Source organism: Protomyctophum bolini (assembly GCF_963924005.1).
Source record: "Protomyctophum bolini genome assembly, chromosome: 17".
NCBI lineage: Eukaryota > Metazoa > Chordata > Actinopteri > Myctophiformes > Myctophidae > Protomyctophum > Protomyctophum bolini.
This window is the reverse complement of record NC_137878.1, coordinates 10,184,376-10,204,074: the sequence shown is the minus strand read 5'-3', so window position 1 is coordinate 10,204,074 and position 19,699 is coordinate 10,184,376. Positions and strand designations below refer to the sequence as shown.

Sequence of the window (19,699 nt, the reverse complement as noted above, 5' to 3'; positions counted from 1 at the left end):
TCTGCTTATTGAATTTTAAGTTGCTGCTGGCCAGCACCTGTATATAATTTGCAATAGTCATTGCAAATGACAATACTGACACTGACAGTGACTTTTCAAAAGCATAAAAATAGATTTTCGATACAATTATTAGAACTAAGACACCGAATGAAATCCATAGCTTCCCTTATGCTTTGGAGAGTGACTCAACTCACTAAACGGTAAACACAGACACTATCAATATTTTCAGCATTTTTCACGCTTTAAAATGATTGATAGGCTACTTATTACATATTTCCCTAATTCCCTTTAATTGCTTAAAGTGAATGGCACATCGAGTGGCAAAGCAACATGCAACGTGAGTTTAACATTGTTTAACGTTGTTTCATGCAATCAGATAGGACTTTTCTGTTTGGATGTATGGGCTGTCAAGGTCAGAAAGTAGTTTCTTGACACTCAGTAGGCGTTCCCGCATAACTTCCTGGTTTGATGATGATGTCACGCGCATACCCTCTATTCACTGTGACCCTCCATAGCTAAACAGAGCTTTTTAGCCTAATGCCATGCGATTGAAAATGCTAAACTATACAATTTGACTGTAATCTCTGGGTGCTTCTGGGTTAATGGTGTATTCATTCAGATGCAAGTCAATAGTAAAAGTAATTCCGGCCAGTCTTTCCTCATACAACAAAGCGCTCATCTAGAAATGTCTTTTGTGCTGCTGAAGACAGAGTCACATTAAGCGGGGCTTGAATGAAAATGAAAGACCTATACTGTACTGTCTGCAGTCTGCACTTCCCATAAGGAAGTGCATGTATTTAAGTCGGTCTGACCAGAAGCAAGGATAAAACGTATCCTCCCAACGACAATAAAAATGAATGACCAGAAGGGAATATCAAAAGCAGTGGCATGGATCCTGCTACCCCCCCCCCCCCCCCCCCCCCCCCCCCCGGTAATCGAACCTGTACTGTATACTGTATATACAGCAGGGTTTTCATAGAGCCGTTAATTCAATGGGATTGGGAGCTGTAACTGGATGAACACATACTGTAACGTAACTCTGAGGATCAAACATCAACATCGTCTCAGGTTCCAGACCTTCATCCACATATGATTTCTAACATAATGTCTTAAAGATACAAAATAAACAATGGATTGTTACATTGTGGAAATGATACATTCCCTCATACTTTGCAGCAGTGATTTTCAAACACGTTGTGCCCCAGGTACACGGTATACCAATAGCCAAAATCAAAATCTCAAGGCACACCTGTATTCATATCCGTGCAAAATAGCCTCTATATAAATGTGCTATCGCTCTTATCACTGTGTGTAAACATGTATTATTTATGAAAATAGTTGAATTTGGTTCAATTTGTTTTTAGGGCATAGATTTGCAACTGTGTTGGAAAAAAGTATAGATATAGTAAATAAAAAAACATAATACTATCAGTAATAATTATTCATAACATGTATGTTTTGCAATAATAATGTAATAATGGTAATAAGTCGCTGTCACAAAATCCCAAGGCACACCTGCACGTGTCTCTCAGCACACCAGTATGCCCCGACACACTACACCGTTTGAACCACTGCTTAGTTCACAGTACAATATCTGAAGAGCACATAATCCAACGCAACACGGATGCTACTAAAACAACACATTCATTTTGGTTTAATTTAGATGTATTTTTCAACAGTGTTTTATTGTTCAATATGTCATCTTCTCACACGCAACTTACTCCACGAATTCTCCTATATTTGCGTGAATCTGAATCCGTTTTCACATTCTGTCCGTCCACACCCTTTCGGTATCTCAGCCCAGGCTAAATTGCTGGCATAGAGCTACTGGTTTCTTATGTTTTGCGTGGATATTTCTGGGCAATGCCATAGGGCACATGGGCAGCAATGGTGCCCATCTCCGCTGCTCCCTCCACGTGGAACATCTGGTCATCGAAATAGATGTGGGGTCTGATCTTCTCCAGCATGGGGCCCTTCGGAGCCCCGGCCAGGAACAGGGCCTCGTCGATCTCCAGGCCCCAGGCTCTCAGCGTCTTCAGGGCCCGGATCCCAGAGCTGGCTGCACTGCGGGCCGTTACCAAGTAGGTCCGTATGGGGCAGTCCAGACGATGTCCCTTCGCGTAGAACTTCTTCTGGAGCTTTCCCAGTGAAGCCAGGAAGCCCTTCAGAGGACCCTGCAGTGCAAGAGTGGCATATAGGAGAACACAAGAGATGGCAAATGAAGGCCATGCAGATTCAGTACCACACCTCTGCTAATGGAGCATAACATGTGGGCCGTGGTTTTCTGGACCCACTGAAAAGTCTGCCATTCATTTTCCCATAGAGATTTGCAAAAATATTATATATCAATTATTTTAAGCCTAGAATCAAGCCATCCAGGATCCTGGTGAATCAAGACCATAAAACCTTTGATTCTGTGAAGAAAGGAAAATGAAAACCGCTAAACAAAGGGTATTTATTAAATGTAGTATATGATATAATTTATCATTCTTTTCTTTTTTCTCACAGAATCAAAGGTTTTATAGTCCAACCCATCACTCGCTTGACACATTAAACTTAAGAGAACATTTGAACTAAAAACCATAGTGTGAAAAAAGCTTGAAATTAAATATTTATTGATAAGCACTCGATAGACATGACACTGAAAATAGCAGATGTACGCTAAAAATGCGTCACAGTGCAACACATTATGATATTATATATAATTAGGTATACAGTACATACATGATCCAGTAGGATGTCCTCATTTTCCCTCTCATGTTCAAAGAACTTGTCCAGGCCATGGGCCTTGAAGATGCGTTCTGATTCATCAGAGAAGAGCACGGCATCGCCATCAAACGCCACCCGTAGCTGGGTCTCTGATACCTCTGTCGATTTATTTGACATGAACATGGTGGCTGCTGCAATGCCTTCATTCAAAGAGAGAGCGAGACACAGGAAAATCATTATAAGCAAGACCTAAAACAAGACTACAAAATTACCTTTGTCAAGGTTGCAGCTTGTCTATGGCCAATCACGTGGGCCATAGGCAACATCATCGGACCCCTTGGCAAATCAACATTAAACGATAAGCAGTTCTTCCTTGCACAAGGAAGGAACAACCTTTTTGTCTTGTACAAATTAATTCAGAACTGCTTGAGATATCCTGCTAAAGGACAAACAAACAAACTGACAGGCTGGGTATATACCTTCTAGGGAGAGGTAGTTGATGCTTGCTACAGACAGAATTGCCTCCAACTACAGTATATGATCGGTTGAAGACAAATTGCCATTTAGCTGCTGCATTACTATGCATTGCAAAGATCTTATACACAGCCTGTTCAAGGCGGGGGAATGCCAGACATAATGACACATGCTGACGCCTGACATGGACATTAGTGCCAAGTATCAGGAGACAGTTGTAAGAAGAGGGAGACATTATTCCTGTCAAAAAGTAGAAATACAGAAATATTTGCATCCTATGGAGATAATGAAAAATCTCCATGAATAATACTTTTCACAGCTGTAGCGCTGTGCAGCATACAATGTTTGCAACCTTTGGTCTACTGCAAGTAGTACAATAATAGATGGCTATCCATTGATAAAAACATGTTGTACACTCGCTTTATTGTCTTTATTGTCACGTAACATTAGTGTTAAATGCTCCTGGTCTGTATAAGGAAGGACCAACAGTGAGGATTTAACAGTGCATGCTTACCTTCTGCCAGTGCCTCCCTGACCTTCTCAGCATCAGCGGACAGGTAGAGGTCAGTCCGCCATGCCTTCAGGTAGCCAATAGGACTGGTCCCTCCGGTCATGCAGAACCTCTCGATGAACAGGTCTGAGAACACAGTGGGGTTATTTTAGTCCTTCTTTTAAACGGAAAGTAATTTCCTTGAAGTGACATACAATGACAGTCAGAACTCGGAACACATTAAGGCTATTGGATATTGGTGAACTATAGAAAACGGCGCTCGGCGGAGCGCAAATCTCCACCAGGCTGGGCTGCCAGGGCTGTGTAAGTCGTGGGTCAGAACGCAAGGCATCTTTTGTGGCACACACACACACGGACAGGGGCGAAAATATCATCTCTGCCTCCCAGCCTGGTGGAGATAATAGCGGGTTAAACTCAGAGATCGGTTGTTATGCTTGGGACACTTGGGACACTCCAGAACAGAATGCACTCTGCAAAGGCGTATGTCTCTTCCTCTTCTTTCGTCAACAAATACTTGCTGAACCTTGTGCCTATCCTGGTGTTGATGGCTGTGAATCCCATGACCAGTAGAAAAGTGTACAGTTGCATTTTGGCTCAGTCGCAATATGCCACTTTGTCCTGAGGATTTTAACAGATGATTTCGGATTTTACTAGGAGGGGAGGCCTGAGGGAGGGTGCAAATGAGATAAGAGTCATATGAGACTGATTTGTAGTAATTGAATAACACAGTTACACCCTTCTATCCAGAGTGTTCGTGCAATTTAACAGCAGCTCTCTGCAAGTAAGGAAGTAATTGAAGGTGGATGTGACAATGTGAGAGGAAGGCGAGGATGGCAGTCACTCACCCAGGAGAGATTGGACAGACCTTTTAACTGGCAGAGAAAGTAATGAGTTGTGACAGCTAAACGGGAGGCCGCAGGGCCAATTATGTAGCTTTTAATTACGTACTGTAGGCTACTTGTTTCTTCAGTATTTACAAATGGCAATACTTGTACTACTACCCCACTACATCTCAGAGGAAAATGTTATACTCTACATTACAATTATTTGAAAATTGTAGTAACTATAGTTACAGGTGGCCTACTGTAGATAGGTCTGGGCCCACCCTTTTTTCCCTTTATATCATATTAACAGATTTTGATAACAGTAGCATCTACACATAACATAATGTGGATGCAATCACTGCATTCAATTTAGCGAAATATGGCAGTGGGTATGTATCGTGTGTATGATTCGCCTTTTCCTATTTGGCTTTCCATAGCCTCTGTGCCTGCGTAGATTGATGGGTCAGGCCTGATGTCTGACACCGACTGTTGTTTATTTGCTGCTTTTAGAATGCTGCAGATTTGTTTCTCTTTCCCCCGGAAACTCGCGTGTTTGTTTATATGATTAAATAATGAATAAAAATGAGAAGCCTTCTGAGCCTCACGATGCCAAACGTCTTATTGCAAAGCTTTTGGAATGTGTTCAGCATTCCCTGGAGGAGCTACAGCAGTTAATTGTATCCTGAGGATTTCACCTTTACTGGGTCGGCAAACTCCAAAACAGCGCCCGCAATTGATTATGGATTACTACGTGATTGAAGACATCAAAGGTCATAATTGTAATTTTTGGCCATTTGAAAATAGCAGATTTTTGGCTATTTTCTATTTTATACATTTTGAACTTGTGAAATTGGACATTCTGCATCAATCAATGAGCACTTTTACCTTTGGTACTTGGTATATTTTGCTGCTGATACTTTTGTGCTTTTACTTGTAAGTACATTTTTAATACAGGACATCTACATTGCAGTATTGATATTTTTACTTCACTGATACTGTATGAACAGAGAGGACGGAAATAGCCCTCAATCTCAAGAGAAACTGTCAAGATTCAATTTAATTCAATGTTTAATGTTTATTTTTGGAGTTTGGTTGTGGTGGATCTGAGCTTGAGTGCTGGCATTCTGTAGCTAATCATTTAAGATTGAGTGTTTTCCTTTCCTTGAAACTGGAGTGCAGGAGCGTGGGAGTGGACTATAGGGAGTGGACTCTAACCACCATGGTGTCTGTATCTTTTCCCTCCGCTGATGTTTTCTCGTCATTTATCATTACACGATCCACTTATAGTTCCGTTTATTTATTTACACAGAGGATCTGAAGCACTAGCAGCAACAGGAAGCTGACACGGAGTGAGACGTGGCACGGTGCAGTCACATGGAACTATGGTGGAACTATCCACATGGAACACCACCACTATAGTCACATCAAAGAATGACTGACTCCATGGTTGCTCCGGGTGTGAGCATATCTCTAGACCAGTGGTTCTCAAAGGGGGTCTCAGGCCTAGGGTCTTTTTCAAAACTGATATTTTCATCCTCTGTTTAAAAAAAATAATCCCTGCCCACACGACAAAGATATCTGTGTCCACACATGAACGCAGAAACGCATTGAACACAGGAGAGAATCACTGCAGTAGCAGGTTTCAATTTTGATTTGTTTTTAAATTTACATTTATTATGAGGGGCATAACAACCACACCTCATAAACACATGAAAAACTCGAGAAAAAAACAAACAAAAATCACGGCACTCCATCTTTAATATAACTCAGACATACCATTTCATGGTTCTGATTGTTATAATACTTTAAACTCTATAGGAAAATTTGACCTCAATTTGGCTTCATTTCACAACTAGGGGAGTCGCCCCCTGTTAGCCATTAGGAGAGAATGCAGGTTTACTTCAGGGTCACTCCGCACTGGCTTCATATTTCAGAATAGGAGCTTCTTGCTCGAAAGCAACGTGTACTGTACTGTATATTCTACAGTTACAGCACTGCCTCATTGCTCTGGGTGTGAGTAACGTAACGTAACATCATCCCTGGCCTGCACTGTCAGTCAGGGAAGAGACTGCACAGCTCAAACACGCATTTACAAGCAAACTAATCAACACACACACACACACGCACACGCACACGTTATTGACATGGCAGATTGGTGTCTGGCAATTGGTGACAGTGACAACTCAGTCCGGAGCTATCAGGAAGACAGGAGTCTTGCAATAATGTAACACCTTAATCTGGACTCATAGTTACAGTAATTAGATTTCACGCCCTGATCTGATGTTATGTTCTGACATCCTGTCCTCATGTTGGGCCTTTTTCTATTTTCTTTGTGTACACCAACACACGTGAAATTTCTCATTTGTAAAAACTAGCTTGGAATATAAATTGACTGAAGATGATTGATGATTTGACAATGATTTTTCTTTATTTAAAGGTATATTCAGTGATTTCACTTAATTCAAATATCACTTCTTTTTTTGTTTTGTTTTGTTGTGATAATCCTCCCTACTATAGAGTGTGCTGACCATATAAGGAGTTCCTCCCTGTCCCCAGTTAACCCCTGGGGTCAAAAAACGTGGTGTGTGTGCTGTTGGCGTGTCCCCCCACTGTAGTGCGTGTGCATGTGCACATCTTGTTACCGAGGTGGATCGGGGGGGGCGGGGGGGGGTCCAAATCTCCTTTAACACACTTATGTCCTAATGCCTAAAGGCCAATCATGTATACTCCACCCCAGCTCTCCTGTTGCTCCAGCACGCGTTATTAGATTATGTTATGTTACTCACCCGACCAAAGTCTATATGCACACGCCTGCAGCTGATTGGCAAGGCCAAACCTACTGTATATTGCCATGCCATAATACAGGAGCCATAATTGCCATGCCATAATACAGGAGTTGAACGTGACTGAAGTCACGTTCAACTCACATCAACATTGATACACTAAAGCCAGTCAGTGAGACAGATACAGGTCAATCAAGGCATTCATGTGGCAATTAAGGCATCATGAAATGACTGCATTTTATACAGTAGTGTTTACTGTATACTGTACTGTAGTGACGGTGGTGGGGTGGCGGTGGAAGAGTGACAGTTACGCGGTGGCCGGATGGCAACTGCAAGGTTCCCAGTTCGAACCCGGGCTCCCCCAGAGTTAGTGTCGAAGTGTCCTTGAGCAAGACACTGAACTCCTAATTGCTTCCGATGAGCAGGTTGGTGCCTTGCATGGTTTCCGCCGCTATTGGTGTACAGTATGAATGTGTGTGTGAATGGGTGAATGTAATGCACCATCTATGTAAAGTGCCTTGGATAAAGGCGCTATATAAATGCACCATTTACCATTTAGTGACCATCTTATCAAGCTTCACAAATCACACTTAATGAATAAATCGAAAAACAAAAACAAAAAAACAAACCTACAGTATATGGGGGACACGGGGGGGACTGATGAGGGAACCCAATTACTAACTATGACTTATGTGTTGGATTTGGGTTCGCACCACACCTGCATGTGCACACTCCTCCTATCAGTCTCTGTCTCCTTGATAAGCCAGCCTTCTCGTGAAATCATTGCTCAGACATAAAATCAGAGATGTTGCCCACGTGCAGATTTAAACGTATCTCAGGTTATCTCTTGTCTCTTTCTGTGCGATACACCCTCTATACCCCCCATGTTGTTCTAGTGTTTGCTTTCACTGCAGGGCCTATCTATCCCAATAACATAGTTTGTTTAGTCAGGTTCCGCAGGAAAGGTCAGGGTTAATAGCCACTAGAGAGATCAGACACAGAAGCAGCATCTGGAGCGACTTCTTCTGTTACTTTGATTCCTGCTCTACGGCACGTTTCTTTTTTTTAAATATAACAACCGACTTCAAGCCTTTTGACCGATTCTGATGTCCCACAAGACAAATGAAGCCTCCACTGTACGTGACCGTGCTATAGCCTGTGATGAAGATGACATTTGTGGGAAGTTTTATGGGAAGGATCTGACAGTCAGCTGTTCATGCACTTGTTTGTATTGCGACAGACTAGAGCTTGTGTCAGTGCATTTAAGGTTATTTTTGGTGTTTCCCCCTATTTTAGTGATTTCACCTTGACTACTGTAAAGTTGTTTTTTTCCAGACTGTCCCAGAAAACAATCAAAAACACCTCCAACTTGTTTTACCTCCACGCTCCCAGAGTCAGTATATTGAAAGACAAGAATACTGTAGTATGTAAATGGGACCGATTATGTTTACATTGGGAAGTGGGCAATCGTGACCAGGTCAAATCTTGCATAATGCATGTGCATGTATATGTTTTGTCAGACTCACTATGATGGTTGATGGTGTTGATGAGTCGTATCCCAACATGTGCATGATTGTAGGTCACCAGAACAATATCGAATAACTCTTCGCTCGCCGGGTACAGTTCTCTCAGGTGAGTATTCACAGCCTCCAGTGCCTGTCGGGAGACAACAAAGGCAGTAGCAATTAAGCAGTCAACCTCTAATCAAACTCATGACATTGGCAATGAGCCACTTTCTTTAGCCTACAGTATCTGACAACATTAATGCCCGTCAGCTGTGACTCACAGCTGACAGGCATTAATGTCACAGAAGCAATGTCACAGAAGCAATTAATTTCACTGATTCACAGCCTGTGAGTCAGTGAAATGAATTGCTTCTGTGATTCCGCAGGGACCACAGAAGTGGGGACAACTAGAATTGGTTCCATTACATTTCAATGCGTGGGTGGGTGCGTGTAAGAATGCATTTGTACACTTATTCAGAGGGCATGTACAGTGACCTTGACAAGTGGGAAAGCAGGTCCCGGGGCGAAGGGTTCGTTCTCGTGTTCCAGTTGGTATTGTAGGTACTCTTCCACCCCTTTTTCTTCGTACACCTGCTGCTCGCGCTCCGTGCGGAACAGGACCCGCGTAGACACGGCAATGGTCACTGCGTTCTCTGGTTTGGGCTGGAGAGGAGAAAGGAGAAAAACTACAATAAACCAAACAAAATAAAATAAATACAAAAATCGTATGAATCAAAGTGCAGGGAATGAATTAGAGTTCAATGGATTTTGACATCCTATATTGACACTGAATGCTGGATGCTGGGAGATTTTAAAAATACGTGCAATAGGAAAAGTAGGTATGGGTGCAAGGCCTGTTTCATTTCACTGTGTGCACATGCTACAGTGGGGTTTTAGAAGACACTTTCTGTAGCATGCATTGTCTGCGTCAACACATGCAAAAACTCCTGTAGCTACACATTTATAACCATTTTTGGCTTCATGTGTCAGTGTTCGCTGTCCATTTTTTTATTTCTTTATTTAACCTTTATTTAACCAGTAAAAACACGTTGAGACAGAATCCCTTTTTCAAGTGAGAACTGGCCAAGAGACCAAAATAAAATTAATATTAAAAAAATGTCAATTTGCAGAACAGTCACTAATACATCTATGATACCCCTAAAGTACATAAAATATAGTACAACAATCTCCAAAGTGATATACTTTAAGTAACCGGGCGCAAAATTGTGCACGGAGAAAAACTAACTATCTAACTAATTATACAGTACAGCATCCAATACAATACAGTGAAGGAGCCTGTCATTATCATAATTGTGGTGATATCTATTCGATGCTGTGTTGAGAATTGTAGTTAGTTACTAATCATTGCTTGAGTTAATGCTCTTATTCCCTATAGCATTAGACAGGGACCGATCTTTCAACAAAATATGCAAAATAATCCTCTAAGGTCTGATGAGCCAAAGTCTATACCATTGCTCTCTAAAAATGGGAGATGTGGTGATATCTATTTTATGCTGTGGTGTGATTCTATGCGTTACTATGACAACCAGATAGCATATAGGAGTAGTAGGATGTGACTATGTATGTTCCCGTGAGTGAATACAGCCTACAGAACAGTACGGTATCTGTGTGGACATTGCCTTATTACAAGAGAACACGACAAGAATGACATCATGTCTGCTCGTGTGTAGAGCTCGGCCGATGCCAGATTTTTTTGTCCGGTGCGATACCTATTTTGGAGAGTCCTAGACCACTGCATGGTCATATGTTTACATTAGATGTCGATCCAGAAGTAAGACCAACTCACAACATATTTCATATTTTTTAACACCTTAAGCATTAAACATTGGTTGAAGGGTGTGTGTAATCACAAACATTGTCCTAACACAAACATTAAATGCCATTGAAAAATGAATGGCCAGTTTTGAGTATTTGTGTGTAAATACAAACATTACGTAAACACAAATGATAAGAGCGCCCCTCACTTCACACTGGTGTGATTTTTCTTACTGTACAACACTCAAACTCAGATATCATTTATCACAAAATTATGATAGGTTAACATGAGTATAGGTTCACAATCACAACATTAATAGTGGAAAGGTTACGTATATATACACAGTATTTTAACTTACTGTATTATGTATTATTAATAGTCTAATAGTCTTATCAATGCTAGTACAATGTCCGAAAGAGCCAAACAAAAACCAATTTTACTCTTCTGTACCTGTACACAAGATGTAACGGTGAAGTGTGTGTGTGTGTGTGTGTGTGTGTTGGCACAACTTGGCAGGGTATACTGACAGGGGGGGGGGGGGGGGGGGGGGTTGGGGTGCATGCCAAACAGGTGTCCACATTGGGCGCTGACGTACGTTTAGTTCGGTGGGAGGAGAGGGGGTGGGGGGTCACATTTAGAACACAGACGGAAAAGGGAGTGTGTGTGTGTGTGTGTGTGTGTGCGTGTGTGTGTGTGTGTGTGTGTGTGTGTCTGACTGACTGACTGACTGACTGACTGCACCGGCATACTCTACAGTATGTGAGTTTAAGCGTCAGTGACTTAATTTAAACGTCAAAGTCTATTATTTATTCTCTTATAGAAATTACCCCTGAATGATGCCTGCTGGGTCAATTTGTGACTTTCATACATTCAGTCCTGCTTGCTGAACGTGCATGTGTATACCGTATGTGTGCATGTATACACGTGTGTGCCTGTGTGGTTGCGCGTGCACATGCGTGTTTGCCTATGAACGCAGATGGCTGCATACTGTGGCTCAGTAAATAGGCCATAGGCAGTCTCTTGCCCTGCACAATTGTCCTTGTAGTTGGCACAGTTCCCCAGTCACAACAGTTCTGCACTGCATGGTTCCAACTGACTATTACCTAATTACTCTCACTCTCTCACGCATGCACACACGCACGCATGCACAAACACATTTGATTTTGATTAAGTAATAAAATAAAACAAATACAATACAGAACATGCATTTTAAGCTTGTAGATATAGGGATAGGCTCTTGTCGCTGCTTAAACCATTTTGACAAATTATGCCCAAAAAGTGATTTTTAAGTCATAGAAGATAGATACATATAAATGAATACTGAGGCAAATGCAATCATAATTTTCTGTGTGAACATTTTCCTCATGCATGCATGCGCTGCAATCCACAGACAATGGAACTCGGAATTATAATATAAACTTTATTTATGTTACACTGTAAAAAGTGCTAAAAAGTACAAAATATAGTAGTAGTAGTAGTAGTAGTAGTATAGGGCAATAATTAAAATAGATGTATTGATTAATTGACTTGAATACATTTTTAGAATTAATATTTTCGGTTATGTTTGAGTCATGTACGGTATAAGCAAAATATTGACACTGGGCTTCACAAAAGCACTTTAAGCACTACTTAAAGCACTACTAGTGTGTGTGTGTGTGTGTGTGTGTGTGTGTGTGTGTGTGTGTGTGTGTGTACAAACACAGGCTGACATATAAGAGTGTTTGTACCAAACACAGATAAACATACAGTATATGACATACTTTTGTTTGTCAATATACCACAGAGGAAATCTATTCAGGTCTTGAAAGGTTAAGGAAAACCATGATAATGAAATGAAACGAGTACACTTCCAGCTGTGGAAAGTAATTATATACATTTACTCAAGTACTCTACTTAAGTGTAGAATACAAAAATCATGCCCGTACGCCACACTCCACGATGCATTGATGAAATGATTGGTTAGTTCAGTGGTTGTGTCCTCAGGCATGTGACACATCCATGACAGACAGGGTTAATGAAGGAGGTGAAAGGTTAAGAGGTCACAGGCAGCCATATGGCATTGACCTTTGACCTCCACTTGGCATGTATACTTACAAAGAATATGCCTCCCTCCACCTTCCGGGTTCGTCTCCCTGTCACCTTAGCAAAATGACAGTTCAAACTCACTTTTATTCACACAGCACTGGTTTTTTACAATGGACACGGGCATAGGACACTTTACACAGCATGCTGCATGCACACAATATTTTTAATTCATAATTACACGTTGATAACCTAGAGTAAGAACTTTGCACACATCTTCAAGCACTGTATAAGCGCTAGTTCACAAAGCTATTCTTAATTATTCCGTATCCTCTTTTTTTATTATTCTTCTTGTTTTTTAATACAGGCCTACAGCTCCTTCTCAAAAACTTTAATATTGTGCAAAAGTAATTTTTCTTCCGTAATATAATTCAAAAAGTGAAACTTTCATATATTCTCGATCCATTGCGCATAAAGTGAAATATTGATGATTATGGCATACAGCTCACGGAAATCAGAAAATCCTATGTCAAAATATTAGAATATTCCCCACACAAGATATTTTAATCCAGAGATCTTGGCCATCTGAAAAGTATATTAATGTGTGCAGTCAATAGGCTGGTTGGTCTGGGCTACTTTTTAACAAATTATTTCATCAACATCAGTCAAAACTGAAGAACTTGATTTCACATAGTTTTTTTTCTTCTTGTAATGTATTTGTGTTCAAATGTATGTTACAGTATGTATAGTGTAATCAGGGCGTCATTGTAAAAGAGAGCTGGTTCTCAATTGACTTCCCTGAATAAATAAAGGTGAAAGAAAAGAAATGAGGTGTGGCATGGAGGTGATCAACCTGTGGCAATGTTGAGGTGGTTTGCTTTGATAACAGCTGTAAGCTTTGTATTGAGTCTTATGTCTCACATCTTCCTCTTGACAATACAACCTAGATTCTCTGTGGGGTTCAGGTCAGGCCAGTTGGCTGGTCAGTTAAGCACAGTAATACCATGGTCAGTAGTTTTGAAACTTTTGACACTGTGGGGCAGATGCCAAATCGAGCTGGAAAGGAAAATCAGCATCTCCATTAAGCTTGTCAACATACTGAAACTGAAGTAAAATATCCTGAGAGATGGCTGTGTTGACTCTGGAACACAGTGGACCAACACCAGCATATCACATCATGGCACCCCAAATCATCACGGACAGTAAAGACCTCACACTGGAGTCAAACACAGCCATCTACCAGGATATTTTTGCTTCAGTATGTTGACAAGTGTATGCAGATGCTGGAATCTCCATCCCTGATGATGTCACGTGATGTCACGAGACATGGGCACCATATATGGGGGCATTCCCATGTATGGGGATATTGAGTGACTGAGTGACGGGAAATACGATTTCATAGTAAATGCGACCTGCAGTTGCAATTATTATTATTTTATTTATTTTTTGAGAAGGAGCTGTATATGAATTGCATGTATTTTATTATGCTAGCCTCCCAACTTGAACCTTGAATGTAACCAGCAATCTGGTTACATAAATTATGGTTTCAAGTATTTTGAAATATCCTCATGTATGATCTATAACAACATTGTGATTTGTGCATCCTTGAATAGATCGAACGCTGTGTGCTATACTGACCAATGCCACAGCCTGGAGGTCAGATGTAGTCTGTATGAGACCTTTGGTGTAGTGTATCCACTAATTGTCCTCTATGAATAACATCTCTTAAGTCATCTATAATCCGTGGTCTTTTTTCAGCTCAGTGGCTGTTAATTGACTCGTTAAAAACTCATTAAACACATGGCATATTATTTTAGTTGATGTTCTTATGTGCGGATCGAGTTAAGGTTACCTTGCTCAGAGACACATTGGATGGTGCACGGATCAAAGCCGTGATCTTTGGAACCTTGTGTAATTTCTCACTGCTCCGCGGCCACAGTGCTAGTGCTATATCGGAGGCCCCTTTTCCACCAAAAGAACTTTGGTTCTAGAACGCTGGTTCCGTTCATGATGGTTTATATCACATCTGCATCTTCCAACCTGAGTAGTGACACGCAAGTATTTTTTGTTTCCAGTTCCGAAGCAAGCAAGGGATTCATTTGGTTCAGAATTAGGCAGGAAAAAACGTTGACGGCAGCAATATTGATGTCAATGTGGTTGCAGTGAGAAAGGCCTTTCTGTCTTTATCAGCTAACCTGCGACTGGGTAATTCAGATCCCTGCTATTTTATTGCTGCAACGGTTTAAAATGTTTTATTATTTTATTTATTTTGTATTTTTTTTATTTTTTTCTCGTAGCAAATCTTTGATCTGTGGGCCATGATTAACTAGCAATTGACTGTGATGTATTTCACCGGTGTACACTCCTGAAGTGACATTATGTAAGCACTAGCAGGTTAAAAGTCTTCAGTTCCATTGATTAATTACATTTCTGTGCAATTGAAACATAAGGATGTGATGAGAGAGACAGAAGGGGTATCTGAACTTCAGATAGGTAAAGTGCGGACTGCGGAGGGACCAACAGGGGAAAGTGAGGCAGAGGTAGAGAGAGGTTATATTTAGAGTGAAAGGGCCAGCAGTCTGAGCATTCATTTCAGACACAGTGCGTAAGGGTGAACAAAACAATGGTCCTGATAACGTGAGTCTTGACAGGCAGGTTGATACATTAGCACTCTTACTGAGAATAGCCTGAGAAAACGTTTGTTTTAATGTATCTACTGTCGAATTCTATGCTAGCGTTGCTTTTACAGTATTGAGCACTGAAGTCTGACACCAGTGTCGATAGAGGGCGCTATTCCTAGGTCACTCACAGCGGCGTTTGAACTGGAACTGTGTTCTAAAAATAAAAAATAAATCACCCATGTGATTTATCATTTTACTCATATGGATATGAAGCATGAACTGAAAAGTACTAATTTATCCAAAGAGTAAGACTTTTAATTTTCTCCAAACACAGATGTTATCAAATGGAACTACATTTCTGGGTCATTACTTTGGCCCTTTATTACATAATGCACTCAATGGCATGAGTGTATTATAATTACCCTTGTCTGTTTGTCTGTCTGTGGAGAACTGTCCACAATTAACAACGCAACACCCATAAGAATTGGGAGTGGTATCTGGATCTGCATTTCTTTTTTTATTATTATATTTATTCAAAATAGGCCAACGGCCGAGGTCACAGCAAAAGGTCAAAAATCCCTATGCTGATAATGACCAGAGCATGTGGTTCTGCTCTAGCAATAGCATCTAGTCGATTATGTATTGATTATAGAAGCAGTGGATGATTCAGTCTCATATCTTATCCAAGAGTCAGCCATGGACTGAAGTGAGCTGAGACTATCTGGTGAAAGCTTAAATGAGTGAACATGAACCCTAGCAGGCAAACATTCGGTAAAAAAATGGTTGGTGTTAGGGGTCGTGTGACTGTGACGGGACCGAACCGGTGGCCTACCAATTCCCACTCGGCTACGCGGGGTCTCTCCCAAGCTTTTCAGTGTACTTTTTGGGTTATAAAGGGTGCACCAACGGATGACTGGGGCCGCTTGGCTTGTGAGAAGTGATTGGACTAATCCCAAACACTCTAAACGGTAGCTGGATCAAAGCCATGGTATGAAAGCCCTCCATGCTAGCGTGTAACCAGCAGAGAGGTTAGGGGGGTTCATTTACTTGATGCTGATTGCTTGTTAAAAATCAGAGAGGGAGAGAGAAAGAGATTGTTAGATATTTAACAATGGTCTACAGTAGATATTCAACGGTGAGTTTTACTCATTTTTTTAAATCATTTTCTATGCATATTGTCTTTGTCCGTGTTTTTATTTTAATCTAATGCTATATAATCCTCTTGGTTGTTAATGGATTTCACTGTGACTGTAGCCTGTCATACACAGAATAATCCATACTATTAATACAGTACTAAGACTGAAAATACAACTGCTTTACAAAAAGTGCAACACAACACATATTATAAGCACATGTACACACACACACACACACACACACACACACACACACACACACACACACACACACACACTGTGACACACACACACAGGTCACACAAGCTGGTCCACACGTGTCTGTTTGTTGTGGTGTACAGTGACGGACTGGCCGGTGTCGTATTTTCACTGCAGTCGGTCTTTAGACTTTTGACTGACAGGAGGTTAGAATCGCTGCTCTTTAAGCGTTGGATCTTAACGAGTCTGAAAATACACCAGTGTGCAGCCCACCCACACTAATCCTGCACCAGCACAGAACAGATTAGTCAGCTTTTACCTTTAGCTCCCATACCTGCCCTTTAGCTTGCCTTTCCAATCTCTCGGTATCTCTCTCTCTCTGTAACTTAATCCTCCTGCCCCACCTTCCCTCCCCAGCAGCGTCCACCACCCCCCAGCCTGTCTCTCTGTCCCGCTGTGCCCCGTCCAGTATGTAGATGCATGGTGATGTGGCTGCTATAAACAGCATGTAAACCTCCCGACCTGGAGCTGTCCATCTTTCAGATTGGGTGATCTTTCTTATATGGACGGAGGTATAGGGCCCGCACACCATATTCTTTTGGTAAAGAATTACTTTATTGAATAAATAAACGTTTCGATCTTGATAGACCTTCGTCAGGTCAGTATACGATACGATATGACGAAGATCTATCAAGATCGAAACGTTGTCGTTTATTTATTCAATAAGGTCATTCTTTACCAAAAGAATGGTGTGCAAAGTTACAAGGTTACACTGGGAATTTGGGAAAACATTGTTAGTAACCGGCTTCCACACTCTTCTGTCTCTTATTAAGCCTATATGTTTTCTCAAAGTATCCCAATCAATCAAGTCAATAATCAGTGACTCTCTCACTCTCTTTCTCTCATCACTGACACTATGTCTTGCTCACTCTGTGGCACGTACTCACTCACACTGTCCCTTCTGAGCTCACACATATAGACAGGGTTATTAAGCAATTCATTATCAATTATCAAGATAGCCAAAGAGGCTCTGCCCTCAATACCCTCATACCTGACTGACCTCATCAAGTGAGTGACACCCACAGCCACAACAACACTCTGGTACCACCCAGCCTATAGAACAAACATGCACTGCAACTAAAGGGTGGAATGCCCTGACACGGTCCCTTGAAGGAAGCCAATCACTGGCTACCTTTCAAAACGGGCCTGAAAATCCATCTTTCAGGTAAACTCACTTTTCCCATAGAAAGGTGATTCACTGCCTACAGTTTATTTATTTTTGAGGGGGTGCCGATAGCCCCTCCTATATGTCCAGTTTTTGGTGTGTGTAACCCAAACGAAACACAAACATGAAATGCCATTGACAATGAATGGACAATTTCGAGTGTTTGTGTAAAGTGTAAACACAAACATTGCGTAACACAAACGTTGATGACGAAGGTGAGGGCGCAAATTGTGATTGGCTGGAATGAGATGATGATGATGTACGATTTGAGCTGCCAGTCTGAACAAAGCCTAATTCTCCTGTTTCTGTTATCTTATACTGTAAGTATCACTTACATGTGATATACTGTAAGTTCATGCCAGTCACAGTAACGTTAACCTGTAGCTTCTGTGTTTGTTTACCGTCTCTGTGACTCTGTATGCGTGCCACTGCCTGCATATGTGTGTACGCACTTGCATTTGGGGGGAGGTCTGGGCTTTCGTCAGATATAATAATCAATGGTTGGGTACCGCTGCTCTCTCACGTTAGCAGACATTCCTTTCCTCCACATGACCCACATCGGATCTACGTTTCAATCGGGGTTGAGAGGAGGACAAAACAAGTGAGGAGAGGAGGAGAAATAAGGATAGAGATGGGAGGAGCAGCTTGTATCCCTATACGTCTTAGTTGACCGGGGTCTCCCAGGGGTCTATACTAGGTTCCACTTGTATTTCCCTGTAGGCCTACAGTACAACAAATCCTTTCACTGAAAACAAAGTGACTGAATGTTTGTCCTCGGAATAAGTGGATATAACTACAGTATATTCATCAAACAGGTGCACCAAACCAAAGGATACGTTGCATGCCCGTACAAGAGACCGACCTACCATTTTTGGCTTGGTGGTGAGACCCAGGTTGTCCTGGTCAAACTCCGCTTTCTCTTCCCAGGGTCCTTTGCTGTCTCCGTTGGAGGCAGGGGACACTTTGAGCTCCTCGACCTGCCCGGTCAGTGTCCGTACAGGGTCCAAACTCATCTTGACCATAGAATCCCCACTGTGATCCAAACTGCTGGAGTCGTCTCTCTTTCTACTTTCTCAACTCCTGTCCTCTGGGACGTGGCTGAGGTGTTTAAGGACACCCCAGTGTCCAGTCCTTAAAACAAGGTTGCTGTGTATGTGAAACACAATTTCCTTCCTTGTTTTAAATCAATCCGCAAATGTTGTGTGTACATATACACACACACCCTCCCCTGACTTCTTTCTCACTTATACATTCATGCACACAACACACCCACACACACACACTCTCACATGTACAGATACATACACAGAAACAATCCAAAGCTGGTCCAGTTCTCTACTGCTGCTGGTGGCCCTGTCTGTTAAATGCAGCAATCCCCAACTGATGCAGTGCTCTGGCTGTCCTCAGTCTATCTGACAGAACACACACACACACACACGCGCGCACACACACACGCACACACACACGCACACACACGCACACACACACACACACACACACACACACACACACACACACACACACACACGCCCTCTAATTTTCTCTCTTTCTCTCTCTCACCCCTCCTTCTCTGTCTCATTCAGTGACATTGCTCCCTGCATTCCCCAGCTGTCCTCCTACTGACCAATCACAGACTTGCTTCCTTATGCAGAACCGCCTCCTCCTCTTACACACAATTGTTATGTAACACAGAGCCATGGAGGTAATCGGTAATCCTTAGAGGCTCATATGGGACATTCTGCTGCATCATAGACTGCAGTATAAACAGCTAGCTTTTTACAGTAAGCTATATGCACCTTGGAGATATAGCCCCTGCAAGGATTGCATGTGATTTGTTTTAGCATTGTAACACAAATTGCCCCTGTCTTGAATATGCTGTGTGTAGGGGCTGTGCCTACTGCCTACAGTATGTTT

At 41.7% G+C, this 19,699-nt stretch overlaps 1 protein-coding gene across 1 annotated transcript; it reads right to left on the bottom strand.

Moving 5' to 3' along the window:
- Window positions 1-929: 929 nt before the first annotated feature.
- nt5c1aa (5'-nucleotidase, cytosolic IAa) lies at window positions 930-19,212 on the bottom strand. Its single transcript, XM_080787474.1, has 7 exons — window positions 18,652-19,212; window positions 12,678-12,722; window positions 9,302-9,469; window positions 8,828-8,957; window positions 3,698-3,820; window positions 2,725-2,909; window positions 930-2,174 (listed from the first exon to the last, which is right to left on the bottom strand). Exons 1-7 carry the CDS (start codon window positions 18,805-18,807, stop codon window positions 1,836-1,838), a joined length of 1,146 nt encoding a protein of 381 aa, XP_080643600.1. The 5' UTR covers window positions 18,808-19,212; the 3' UTR covers window positions 930-1,835.
- Between the last annotated feature and the right edge of the window lie 487 nt (window positions 19,213-19,699).

Bases quoted from the DNA above. Each gene is read 5' to 3' on its own strand.
- nt5c1aa (XM_080787474.1), bottom strand. From the start codon at position 18,807: ATGGTCAAGATGAGTTTGGACCCTGTACGGACACTGACCGGGCAGGTC. The intron at 12,723-18,651 runs GTAGGTCGGTCT...CATTTTGCTAAG, and splicing joins TCACCACCAAGCCAAAAATG to GTGACAGGGAGACGAACCCG. The intron at 8,958-9,301 runs GTCACTGTACAT...GTCTCCCGACAG, and splicing joins CTGCTTTCCCACTTGTCAAG to GCACTGGAGGCTGTGAATAC.